General features: G+C 40.4%; 1 protein-coding gene across 6 annotated transcripts in view; it reads right to left on the bottom strand.

Moving 5' to 3' along the window:
* Nucleotides 1–13,975, bottom strand: part of ANO4 (anoctamin 4) — a 416,532-nt gene that overhangs the window by 47,632 nt on the left and 354,925 nt on the right. For all 6 annotated transcript variants that reach the window (XM_060656635.2, XM_060656636.2, XM_060656637.2 and 3 more), the window contains 3 exons: nucleotides 10,927–11,009; nucleotides 7,898–8,038; nucleotides 4,963–5,127 (listed from right to left, as the gene is read on the bottom strand). In XM_060656635.2, coding sequence (XP_060512618.1) covers nucleotides 4,963–5,127; nucleotides 7,898–8,038; nucleotides 10,927–11,009 — 389 coding nt within the window. The remainder of the gene's footprint in view (nucleotides 1–4,962; nucleotides 5,128–7,897; nucleotides 8,039–10,926; nucleotides 11,010–13,975) is intronic.

The following is a 13,975-nucleotide window of genomic DNA, read 5'->3' as shown; positions in this document are numbered from 1 at the left end:
TAACTTTACCAGCTAGCAAGCTGTAAGGCTTGGGCATATTACCTTATCTCTTCTTCAAACCATTGTTTTCATTTTATGTGGTTGAGAATGGGTATTGGACTCATTGATCTTAAGGTCCTTCAATCTTCTCAATTCCCTTATTCGGGATTTTGACTAACTACAGAAATAGATAAAATACTGACTGTATGATTCTAAACTTTCAGCAATGACTATGCTTTGCTATAGTAAGATAATTAATATGGCCATAGTATCAAATTTGTGTATAGAAACTTCAGACTCTTGGAATCCAGTGTTAAAAGAGATTGGTGCAGTTTTTCATAAGAAATCCTGTGGTGTAGTCATACATTTTAATTTTATCTTAAAAATACTGGTTAACCACAGATTAGGACAGGTGTTTTTTAATAAAATATATTTTACTGTTAACACATTTTATCATTAAAGTTAATTATGTAATTTTCAAGGAAAATTAGATTTGACTGGTGAGACAACCTTTCTCAAAATACAATTTGAAAAAAAAAGTTTATTTGTTGATTTTGAAAGAGAGGAAGAGAGGGCAAGAGCGAGCAGGGGAGGGGCAGAGAGACAGAGAGACAGAGAGAGAGAATATCCCAAGCAGGTTCCACACTGTCAGCGCAGAGGCTGATGCAGGGCTTGATCTCATAAACTGCAAGATCATGACCTTAGCCAAAATGAAGAGTTGGATGATTAACTGACTGAGCCACCCAGGCACCCCTCAAAATACAATTTTTGATTATCTAGTTTATAATTTGTATCTTTAATGTTTGTTCAAGTGCTGCACTTTGCACTCCTGTCTCAAAGGTCTTGATAGCTGGTGACATGCCAACATTGTTTTGGTTTGGACACTGAAAAAAAAAAGTAACTTAGAGAAAGAACAATGCAGGAGTCAAAATATGATTAATATTAACCTTGTGAAAAATAAGGCAAAGTGTATGGGGACACAGTAGGGATCCATGGTATCTATGAACATTTATAAAACATTTATAAAATGTTCACAGATGCAAGGGGATGGACACTGAGGTTTTGAACAGGATGCAGCTGGAAAGGGCACATAAGCAGAGGGTGTGGTGACTAGCAAGAGACCTTCAGATGAGTGGTTTCTGGAAAAGGTCTGGCTTCTCATTAGGCAGTTGAGATAGAAATAATGGATGATTTGTTTTGATACAAGCAGTAGAAAATCTCTTCTCAAACTGGATGCCACAAATTGGGAAAGTTAAAATCTGTAACTGACAGAAAGCTTTCTGACCTTAAGTATATTTCCAAAAGAAACTGTGAGTGCTTCTAATTTGATCTTGTCCACCTGATCAATGTAGGTGGGCATGTTCTGATGCAAGCCATGTTTTATGGTTTACTTCATTTTGGAACAAGACATTGTGGTTTTCACTGTTTAGAGTATAATGAAACATCTGATTCATATTGGTATGCCTGAGTAAAAAGGATGGCAATAACTTTTAGTCTCCTCCTGGGATATATTCTAATTGACATCTTTTGTTTGCAACCATATTAAGATGTTCTTTGGTCACAATAGAAACAGAATGAGAGTGAAACAGTATGACAAGGAGCAAGAAAACCCATCCTACTCACTCTATCTTTCAAGTATTTATTTTTCAAGAAGAAATAAAATGAAAACTAATAACTGCCACTTACACAGTAAGAAGTAAATACATATCATAAAATCTAGAAAATAGACATCCCTTATACATCTGCTTCTTCAGTTAGGGTTGGAGAACTCTAGCATAAAGTCAGAAACAGGGTATGTGATCTATAACAATATTATTTAAAAATTAGAGGCTGTAATGAACATAAGATAAAAGCCAATCTAGCTCTCAAGATTTTTATATTCAATTAATGTAAAGTAGTAATGATTCATGAGTAAATGATTTCTTTTTTGCAAGACAAGTATGGCCAAAATTTTAAGTAGTTGAAAATAACTTATGTAGCCATAAAAATGCATATGAAAATGTGCATGAAACTATCTTAAGTTGAATAATTTCAGAAGCCAGTAGATAGTTGAATTCTGAACTGGTCAAAGCTACGTTATAGTTATTAGTCTGTCATCTGTCCTTTAAATGATATTTGCTTCTTAAGGACTTACTTTTTAATTTGTTTTTTGATATTCTGGTGAAAATCTTTCCAAACTATATTACACACTTGGTTGCCTTCATAATGGAATGTGCAAGGCTTCAGGGAATAAGATAGGACTGTAAATGTGTGTGCTCAGATGGGGACGTCATCAGAGATGGCTGAGGAGAGTAAGGCAATTGCTTCCTACACAAAAGGGTCTTGGATGCTGCTGCTTTGAGAGTTTTTACATATATATTTTTAAAATTTTCCTTCCTTCCCCTTGCTATGGGTTGTCATTTCCTGCTCTTGTCAGAATTCTTGCCTTAGTAAACTTCTGTTTTTCCAGTTTGATCTTGGTGAGAAATCAGAACATCAAAGGTGTTCACATGTACCTAAAATAAATGAAAATATACCTTAAAGGCATTATAAAAATACATATTACCTTTAGTGTGTAGACTCTACATCATCCATTTCAGTGACTCTGACGTGCTTGTTAGATAAAACATATAAATGCCTAGTAGTCTAGCTCCCAGCACATAGTAGGTGCTTTGCAATGTCCACAACTATATAGTTTTCCTACCCCCTATGCTCCCTCCTTTATTTTTTGTTTACTTCCTCTTTTCTTGGTGTGTCTCATGAAGTAGAGATTGCAGGGTAACTGATTTCTAGTTAAACAAAGTGTTACACTGACAACATTGGTATCTGCTCAAAATGTATGAGCAACCATGTATTTATAGACTCATTACATGTATACAGGAATTTATTAAGATGTACAAATTAAATTTTAATAAGACATTAGAGAAAAGAGAGCTTTAAGTCATTGCAAACTACCTAGACATAGAATCTTTCACTGCCCTGGCTGTTTGTTTAATTTCACTATGAATCACTCCCCTTCACAATGTGTATGTTCCACAATTAACTTGGAGACCAGCTAAGTCCTAGAGGAGGGAGTGCCAGGGGGTACCACATATCTATTCTCAATCTCCAAGTTCCTGTTATTAATAACAATAATAATAGTAATATTAGTAGCAGTAATAATACTAAATCACCTACATTTTATTAGCTCAGTGATTACTAATTCACTTAAGAATCATAAGTGAAGTTTTTCAATATTGGGTGGGTTGAATTCTCTTAGGGATCACTCTGAGTATATTGGTTATAGAATTTAGAATTGTTTAAAGAACTAGAAACTACAATCCAAGCAGATTAAACAATATTGGCAACAGTATTAAATTGCTTGGCCTTTGGAAAACCCTTTTTTAATGATGAGAGCATTTCAGCATTATGGCCCAGATTTAAGATGCAATATAATTAAGGGGGAGGGCACCATAATTAATTGAACAGCTACTCCATGCCTCACACTGTGCTTGGCACTCCAAATACATTATCTTATTCACCCCCTGCCACAAATCTCTAATGTCAGGATTTTTATGTATAGGTTGACTTCAAATCTAACAATGTCAGCAAATAATATTATTCATTCTGCAAATAACAACAACAATTTACTGAGAACCTACTATGTGCCAGGCCCTGATCCAGGCACTGGAAAATAAAAACAGTAAAAAAAAAAAAAATAGACAAAAGTGTCTGCCCCCATAGGCCTACATTCTAATAGAGAAGACAGATAATAAAATAAGTTTTAAAAAGCATATTATGTGGTGATAAGCACCACAGAGAAAAACAGAGCAGGTAAGGAGATAGGAAATTGTCAGAAGCAGGAGTGGTTATAATTCTAAAACTGAGTGACCATGGAAGCCTTATATTAGAAGAGTGACATTGGAACAAATACCTGAAGCAGGTGAGGGAGTAAGTCATGCAGACCCCATAGGGAAGAATATTCCAGGCAGAGATAAGAGCAAATAAAAAGCCTAGGGTGAGAGCATGCCTGGCACATCCAGGGAACAAATGGAACAGGAGAAGCAGGGTGAGTAGGGAGAAGACAAGGTCAGAGATGTCACTGGGGCCAGAAGAAGAGTCCTGGAGGCCACATGAAGATGTGAACTTTTATTCTGAGCAAGAGGAAAGCCATCAGACATGGTGAACAGAGCAGTGACAGGAGCTGGCTTACAGGTAAGAAGCTCACTCCAGCTGCTGTGATGAGTCTAACTGAAGGAGCAGACCTAGCAGCCGGGAAGACCAGTTAGGAAGGCACTGCAATAGCCCAAGAGGGAGATATTGGGGTCTTGGACCAAGGTGGGACTTGGAAATGTGTGAAAAGCGATCAAATTCTGGAAGCAGTGAGAGAAACAGAGGAATCAAGGGTAATGCTGAAGGTTTTCAGCCTGAGCAGCTACATGGGGGAGATTGTGGAGGGGCTGATTCTGGAGGGAGGAGAGGGGGTTTGGGGAGGATAATGGAGCAGACAGTTGGATGTATAAATTTGGGGTTTAAGGGAGACATCTGGGATGAAATACAGAACTGAAAAAAGCATGAAATTAACACAAGTTACATGTGCCATCCCCTTGCAGGGCTATTCCAAGGAATGCTTTGGAAACTGACCACTTTTCTATCATTCAGAATCAAAAGGAAATGGGAACCAACACTTCTGAGCTATGTTACAGATTCTAAGCTGGGCCTTTAAAGTATCTTCTTTCTTTAAGTTTCCCCAAGGCGTATATACACAGTGTTATCTTATTGGGTAAAGAAGAGAACTAAAATTCAGAGAGAGCAAGTGCCTTGCCTAATCTTACACTAAAAAATCCTGGAGCCTAGATTTGACTCAATCCTTCTCAATCCTCCGCATGCCAGGCAGTTTGCTGCCCAGCCATCAGCACCACGTGACAGGCTAGCCCCTCTGAAGCTGGGTCCCTTTTAGCAGCAGCAGAAAACTGCAGGCCACATATTTTAACCATTGGGCTAGTTACCGTGCAGCTCACTTACCACATTCAGCAGCATAATGATGCAGAAGTTGATGCACACGGCAGTCCCTGTTGTTGCAACCTGAGAGTTATTCCTGATTAACGCCCACTTAAAGGCAGCGAAAGTGCTGACCGTCACCACCCGGTAAATGACAATCCCGAACACGGCCGCGATTACCACGCAGATCTGGCAAGAAGACAGAGACCCCGTGAGCACCTCGGTAGAATGTCTCAGGAAAAGGGTTCCCACCACTGTAAAATCCCACCCCTGGAAAATGAGAAAAGGTTATAAAACAATGGTGATACTGACTCAAGCAACCACAACAAAATGCTTGCTTTTTATTGTGATTATTACTTTCTCTTGCCTGTATTTTCTTTGTTATTCAAATAGAAAAATCATAGTGCTTGAAAGCTGATTAACTGTGTAAGCTATGGAGTAACATTAGCAGAATATCAGATTGAGCATATTTATTATGGAAATCTTATGATGTCACTCTTCTACGTAAATCTATTGGTTTCTTTCACTCTTAGAATAAAAGCAAAGTCTGTATGGTGGCCTGCAAGACTTTCTCCACCTCGTTGAAGGCCATTTTCCTTTCTGTCTAGGGACTCCAGAACCTCTCTCATTGTTTCAAATGGGCTAAGCACCCTTATTCTTCAAGACCATTTCCTTTGCCTAAAATGCTGACCCACCCCCTTCCCCTGCCAAACACACATATGTGCACACACACAAGCAACCTAGTTAACACCTACTCATTATTCACACCTCAGCTCAAGAACCACTTCATAACTAAAGCTTTTCATGCCCTCCAGACTTTTTTGTAATTGTTACATGGTACCTATACTCTTCTTTTAGTAGCCTATTTATAATTTCTAATAGTTTGTCCGTTTGATTATTGTCAGTTTCCACCACTTAGAAAGTACACTATCCACCCCCCCTTGTCTGTGGGGGATAGTTCCAAGACCCCCAGTGAATGCTTGATACTTCAGACAGTATGGAATCCTGTATATATTATGTTTTTTCCTATACACACATACCTATGAGAAAGTTTAATTCACAAATTAGGCACAGTAAGAGATTAACAGTAACTAATGATAAAATAATAATATACTGTAATAAAGGCTATATAAATGTTGCTCTCCCTCAAAATATCTTATTGTATTGTACTCTTCTTGTGATGATGTGAGATGATAAAATGCCTGTGTGATGAGATGAAGTGAGGTGAATGTGTAGGCATTATAACATACTGTTAGGCTACTATTGACCTTTTGAAGATATGTCAGGAGAAGGATTATCTGCTTCTGGCCTGGGGTTGACTGTAGGTAACTAAAACCCTAGAAAGCAAAACTGCAGATAAAGGGGTGGGGGGGGGGGGAACCACTGTAATTTCCATTAGGGCAGGTATGGCATCTGTTTTGCATACCACGGTTTCCATGGCACCTTAACTTAATTACAGGTGCACAGTAAGTGTTCAGCTATTTGTTGCTGAATACACCAACTACATGATAGGTACATAATCTTTTATTAATCATTTATAAACACTGAAATGAGGAATCTTTCTCTGAAGATTTCATTGTATTTGAGAAGAATATGACATGTCTTCTATCTACTGGGAATCTGAGATTCCAAAAAGTTTTTTGTCTTTCATTAGGTGATTCAATATATTAAAGACCTTAATCTACTTTAAGCTGGGCCTCAGGATGGACGTTGCTGAGTTACAGACTGCTTTCTTTATAAAAGCATTCCTCTGTTTTACTAAAACTTATTTTGGCTTCCTATAGGTGACATGCTCTAAAAGCTTGGGCATGAACTCTAGCTGCAACTGGCCAAAATACAACAACAACTGCCCACATCTTAATCCTCGAGCTATGGATGGGAAGATAGGTGAAATCTACATTGATTTTCAGACAAGGATGGCAATGTGGTGGAATGGAGAGCTTGTTGGACCCAGTCAGTCAGAAGTCAGGTCTGAGTCCTTACTCTACATCTATAGATCTTATAAGAAACTTAAAAAACAAGACGGTAAATATGACTTTGCTTATGGAAGGCAAGGCAGGCACAACTGCTTACAGAGCAGTGTCTGTAGAAAGGTATGGATCTGAATCTTGGTCTGAGCCAAGAGATTCCTGGGCATGCTGCCTACGCTTTCATCTTCCCAGTTTATTTCCGGCTAAAAGGGGGTCAAGTGTCTAGATTTGCTGTCACCTTGTTCTTCCTGATATAATGATCTATGATACTTACTTACACACTTACTATTTGAAAAGAGGAGAGGAGAATCCTAATAACCCCTTACTGTTCTAAAATGACATTTCGGAAAATATGAGTAAGTTTTGTTCAGTAATTAACAGGGTCGAAGCTGATTACTGAATGACTTCTTTTTAGGAAAAGTCAACAATGCAGGTTCAAGTTAGTGTTTTTCAAATTGACAGAACCATTAGTGAATCTGGAAATCAATTTTAGGGGTATTATAGCTGGTATTTAAAAAAAAGACCATAGTAAAACAAACGAAAAATCAGTGTTCACTGCATATTGCATTGTTTCAGTTACTCTAGTTCTATACATCTACTGGCACAGAATATACTGGGTCATGACAGATAATGTATTTCTTATGCAGGAACGACAAGCAAAAAGCCTGACCAACACTGCTGCAGGTCCTATCTCAAATTTACTTCCTTTCGGCATGGAATAGGGAGGCGAGCAGAAAGAACTGGAGCCCTGGGTTATTTACTGGCTGACTCCGAACAAGCCCTTCACCTTCTGGAGTCTCAGTTGCTCCATCTGTGACTTGGGGACAGCAGTACCATCTCCAACCACCTCACGGAGTCGCTGTATTACACAGCAAGAATGTGTAAAAATGTTTTGTGGAATTATGCAAAGGCCTGCTATGATTATTGTTGTTACCACGCTATAGGTTTGTACTTTATGAAACAAAGAGTTTTGTAGAAAAATTTCGAACCATAAAAAATATCCCAGATGCAGAAACGATAAGTCGGCTGCATTTATCTGCAAATGCCTGATAGGGTTCTGGCTTTCCTGAAATGGGATTCATCCGCTCTTTCTTGGAGTACTTGGCTTCAAACTGGGGCCGTATTTCTTCCTAAAGAACAAACAGACATATTTTTATGCAATGGAGAGATATGCACACAATAAAAAACTTTTTTATTCTACTGTAAAACTGAATCAACAGCTACCACACTAATCAATCAGTGAGGTGAGCTCAGAGACCCAGGTTTAAATGTTTGGAAATTGGCCACTTGAAGAAAATCTAAAGGATGATGATCTAGACTTATTATCATCAAGGCAGTGTAATTTATTTTATTTTTTTAAAGTTTATTTGAGAGAGACAGTGTGCATGTGAGTAGGGGAGGGGCAGAGAGAGAGGAAGAGAGAGAATCCCAAGCAGGCTCCATGGGGGCTCAATCTCATGAACCATGAGATCAGGACCTGAGCCAAGATTAAGAGCTGGAAGCTTAACTGACTGAGCTACCCAGGTTCCCCAAGGCAGTATAATTTAGACTAATAGTTAAGTGCCTCTGTTATCATATTAAGCTGTGCTAGAAGAAACAAACAGAATGAGAAAAGGGACCATTTCTCTTTGTCCCTAGTAGTATGAAATAACTATTAAGCTTTTACTTTTATTACCAGGGAATGAGACAGACACAGGACAAAGAAAATTTCTTAACACCAAAGTGTCCACAATCCATGTTGTGAGTTATAATGGCAATATAATTTTTAGTTTCCTCCTACAATTACAAAAACATTTTTTTGGGGGGGCTCCTGGCTGGCTCAGTTGGTGGATCATGCAACTCTTGAACTCGGTGTTGTAACTTTGAGCCCCACATTGGGTATAGAGATTACTTAAAAATCTTAAAATTTTTTTTTTCAATTGAGGCAGCCCAAAACATGGTGAATCTATCTTTTAATAAGCTCCTATAAGAGTCATTCACCTTTATTCAGTAGATTTTAAATGTATTAATTGGTATTGAATAGCAGGTAAACATCTTTCTTTTTTTTTTTTTTTTTTTTTTTAATTTTATTTTTTAATATATGAAATTTACTGTCAAATTGGTTTCCATACAACACCCAGTGCTCATCCCAAAAGGTGCCCTCCTCAATACCCATCACCTCCAGCTAAAATCAAGGCAACTCTAATTCGAAATCAAGCTGAGGCTTTGTTTTATTTAGTTGAGACCCATCTAATGTGAAAAGCTTCTGACTAAAAAGCAATTATGGGATTAGAAACAGGAAATCAGCAAGAGGGTATCCTGAAGTGGTTCCAGTTAATTAAGTACCTGTTCTATTTGAATGTCTTGCAAGAGGAGGGAAAATGAGTGGCAAGTCTGATAAAATGGAGATTGAGTTAATCCAGAAAGAAATGCTCAAGACTCCGATGGAGGGAGAGACAGAAAGTGAAGAAGGAGCTGACTGAAGAGTGGTTATGGATACTGGACAGAATTTGGCAGTAGCCTGCCTGTGTAGGAGGAAGGGCAGCCTTGCTCCTGCTGCAGAATAAGCCCAAGGCTGGCCTTCACTCAGGGGCAGGTAATGGGGAAGGACAGGGGGAGATACAATGATAAATAGGTTCTGCCTTCTTTTACTTATTTTAGGCAGTTACACTTGAGGATATAAACAGAACAGACCTAGAATCTTCTGCTTCTTTGGGAAACTCTGAGTTTATAAGGCTGTGTCATCTAAGAGTCACTGTTATCCAGTTAATTATCCAGAGGCTGAGGCCAATCACTGAGCCAGACCTGTGTCTCTGGGTTTTATGGGCTAAATTGTGTCTCTGCTCCCAACCCCTGCAAATTCATTTGTTGAAGCCATAATTTGCAGTACCTCCGATTGTGACTGTATTTGGACAGAGTTCTTACGGAGGTCATTAAGGTCAAGTGAAGAGTGGCCCCCTAATCCAATAGGACTGGTTCTTTATAAAAAAAAAATTTTAGACACAGACATGCACAGAGAGAGGACTATGTGAAGACATAGGGAGTACATGGCCATCTACAAGCCAAGGAGAGGAGCTTGCAACAGATCCCTCCCCCACAGCCCTCAGAAGAAATCAACTCTGCCAATGCTTTGATTTCAGACTTCTAGCTTCCAGAAATGTGAGCACCTAAATTTCTGTTGTTTAAGCCACTCAGTGTGTGGTACTTTGTTATGGCAGCCCCAGCAAATGGTTACCCTGGGTTATCCATGAAGTCATGTAGCAAGCTGGGGCTTTTCTGCACAGCAATCTGAGCATGACAGGCTAGAATAAGAGGCATTTAGCCGCTTCTACCAATGAGGCCTCTTGAGGAGTGGTTTCTGCTCAGTGTTCACCAACTTGAGGTCATACTTCTGAGTCTGTGCAGCTCTGGGCACTGTGCAGGGCTCTGGAGAGCTCAGAGAAACATTTCCTTGGAGTTCTCTTATGAGGGTTGCTTCCATGTACCTAGAGTTGTAAAACTAATACTCTCCGCTGAAGTAAAGAAAATGGATACTGTTTAAGAAAACTAAACAAATCTTACTACTAATTATTCTGATGTCTCTACCTACAAGTGATGCTTTGCAATCAAAATGTTTTTTTTCTTTCTTTCTTTCTTTCTTTCTTTCTTTCTTTCTTTCTTTCTGTCAGTTTATTTATTTATTTTGAAAGTGAGGGGGGAGGGGCAGAGAGAGAGAGAGAGGAAGAGAGAAGGAATCCCAAGCAGGCTCCATGCTGTCCGCTTGGAGCCCGATGAAGGGCTTGAACTCACAAACTGTGAGATCATGACCTGAGCCAAAACTACGAGTCAGATGGTTAACCAACTCAGGCATCCAGGCACCGTGTCTTTTTTTTCTTTTAAATTCTGCTAGTTTTTATACTACCTGAAGTTTTTTGCAAAGACAGGTATTGAAATGCTTTGTGAAGAAACCTGACTTCTGTCAGCATAGAGTGATATACTCAGGGGGACTGTGTGTTTGTTGATTGGCTTTTTGAAAAATTCTGAGGTAAATAATACAAACCTCCTCTTCTTCCCAGTCTATCAAATCCCAGTCATAAGCAATTACTGCTCGCCTTCTTTTCCAAAACTCCAGGAAAACTGTTGCTGGAACAAGCAGAGAAAGACAAAGACGTTTTTGAATAAAACAATGCTGTTAACTGTCACTGAATAATGAAGTCATTGCAGAGAATGACAGTTGTTTGTGTAAGCATCCTTGAATATCAGAATTTCTAGCTAACCCCCATTTAACAAGGACCACTTCTGAGAATTACTAAGTTTGTGTCAAACATAATGAAAAATTAGCTATTTCATTTAGAATTATATTAAGCTGATTTCCAAGTTGAGGCAGAACAGACTTATTAGAATGACAAAGCTCCTGGTATACAAGAATACAGAAAACTAGGTTACCAGCATCTCTCTTATTGACAAGAGTATTTATTTTTAAAAGTGAGGAGCAGGTAGGGGCATAAAAGCAAAAATAAAACTTAGCAGTTCACATGGATTTGACTGGCAGTGATTTCTTGTCTGCCAAATCATCCTCACCACAATAGCTATGTAAAATGTATTTTGCTGTTTTACTGAAAGAAGCCCTTTTACCCTTTTTCTCCAAACTATTTCTTGGTTGTCACATTAAAGGAAAAAGTGTGCAAATTCTAAGAACCTTTTTCAACGAGGTGTGGGGTAGCTGGCCTTTACACCCAGGGAAATCTGGAGGTTACCCTCATTCAGCCAAAGTAACTTTCTACTCAATTCAGTTAAAAATTATCTGCCAAAATCAATTATTGAGCATTATACAATGACAGAGAGGAAAGAAAAATAATCAAGGCATAATCTTGCTGCCTTGGAAGTCATAAGCTAAATGATAGGACACACACACACACACACACACACACACACACACACACACTCAAACTTTGAGGATGAATTCAACTAAGGATATTACAGAGACACCCAGGACACAGAATTGGTAGATCTCTCTCTCTCTCTCTCTCGCCTTGCTGTGTACTTAAGAATTACAGAGGCAAGGGCCAAGAGCCAAGCTGGTGAGCAGGATTTTCTAAAGCAGGCCTGTTACGTTAACTATTTTCTCTACACTTGTTCTGCCTTACCAAATTATCTTGTCTTTGCATGGGGTCCCTGGGACAATTCTTTTATTAGGTCCTCTGGACTCTCAAGCAAATGGCACTGGCTAAAGACTTTATCTCTTTTTTTTTGTCTCCGGAGTGTCCCCTGGTCTTGAAGAGAAAAAGCAGCCAGTCCTTGAATATGTGGTTATTCTTCATTAAAAGTCAGGACTGTATTCTGTGGCCTCAGAGAGGCTTGATGGGGGACCATTCTGAAAAGCCTAAGGCCACAGGATACATATCCAATCTGTCTTCCTGGCTGTTGCTACTCTCACCAAAACCTACCAACGCATCTGTGGTTCTCACCCAGAGGAACTGACTTCTAAGACAAACCAGTGGCTGTCAGAAATATTCCACCACCTTTCTTCCCCCCAGTACGTGCTGAACTCTGCATGGAGGAGAGAGAAACTCTAACAAGGAATTCCCTTTTGTGGCTAATAATCCTCTCCTCCCTTCCATTCTAGAACTTGGGAGGATGAGAAGAAGTTAGTTGCTTGCACAATTGCCAATCTTTTGCGTTTTTGTGTGAAAATGAATCTGGGGAAGAATCTGCTTCTGCATCTGAGGAATCTGCATCTGAGGAAGAACTTCTTACCATGAACTATGATATAATTGAATATTAGGTTGTCTCCTTCAGGGAAAAGCTTCAATTTCATAACCTCCCCCCCTTTTTTTTAAATCCCATACCCTTACTATTCCATGATTTAAATCGCTTTGTCTAAACACTCACAGCCCTAGGAGCCCAATGTACTTTGATTGTCTCCAGTTATATGCTGCCCTACAAAGGAGTTCACATTTTCCTCTTTGTCTCCTTTGAAGCTGGCTTGTTGTTAATATATCTCTTTTGTCTTATACTACTATAGCACTCAGTACTATATGTTTGATTAAGAAGTTATTATTTCTTGGAGGATCGCCGGAAGATGGCGGCATAGGAGGACGCTGGGTTCACCGCGCGTCCTGCTCATCACTTAGATTCCACCTACACCTGCCTAAATAACCCAGAAAACCACCAGAAGACTAGCAGAACGGAGTCTCCGGAGCCAAGCGCAGACGAGAGGCCCACGGAAGAGGGTAGGAAGGGCGGAGAAGCGGTGCGCGCTCCACGGACTGGCGGGAGGGAGCCGGGGCAGAGGGGCTGCACACTGGCCAAGCAGAGCCCCCGAGTCTGGCTTGCAAAAGCGGAGGGGCCAGACGGACTGTGTTCCGACAGCAAGCGGGACTTAGCATCTGGGAGGTCATAAGTTAACAGCTCTGCTCGGAAAGAGGGAAGGCTGGAGGACAAAGGGAGGGAGAGTTGCTGAGCCCCGGGACGACAGAGCTCAGTTTGGCGGGGAACAAAGGCACTCACCAGCGCCATCTCCCTCGCCCATCCCCCAGCCAAAATCCCAAAGGGAACTGGTTCCTGCCAGGGAACTTGCTTGCTCTGCACAACACCCAACTCTGTGCTTCTGCGGAGCCACCCCTCCGGCAGCGGGTCTGACTCCCTCCTGCTGCCACAGGGCCCATCCTGAAGTGGATCACCTAAGGAGAAGCGAGCTAAGCCTGCCCCTCCTGCCCCCGTGCACCTTGCCTACCCACCCCAGCTAATACACCAGATCCCCAGCACCACAAGCCCGGCAGTGTACAAGTAGCCCAGATGGGCCACGCCACCCCACAGTGAATCCCGCCCCTAGGAGAGGGGAAGAGAAGGCACACACCAGTCTGACTGTGGGCCCAGCGGTGGGCTGGGGGCAGACATCAGGGCTGACTGCGACTCCGCCCACCAACTCCATTTATACACCACAGCACAGGGGAAGTGCCCTGCAGGTCCCCACCACTCCAGGGACTATCCAAAATGACCAAACGGAAGAATTCGCCTCAAAAGAATCTCCAGGAAATAACAACAGCTAATGAACTGATCAAAAAGGATTTAAATAATATAACAGAAAGTGAATTTAGAAAAATAGT

The sequence above is a fragment of the Panthera onca genome, chromosome B4, assembly GCF_046562875.1.
Source record: "Panthera onca isolate mPanOnc1 chromosome B4, mPanOnc1 haplotype 2, whole genome shotgun sequence".
NCBI classification, from domain to species: Eukaryota; Metazoa; Chordata; class Mammalia; order Carnivora; family Felidae; genus Panthera; species Panthera onca.
The sequence above is the reverse complement of the archived record's forward strand: the minus strand, read 5'-3'. Positions and strand labels throughout refer to the sequence as shown.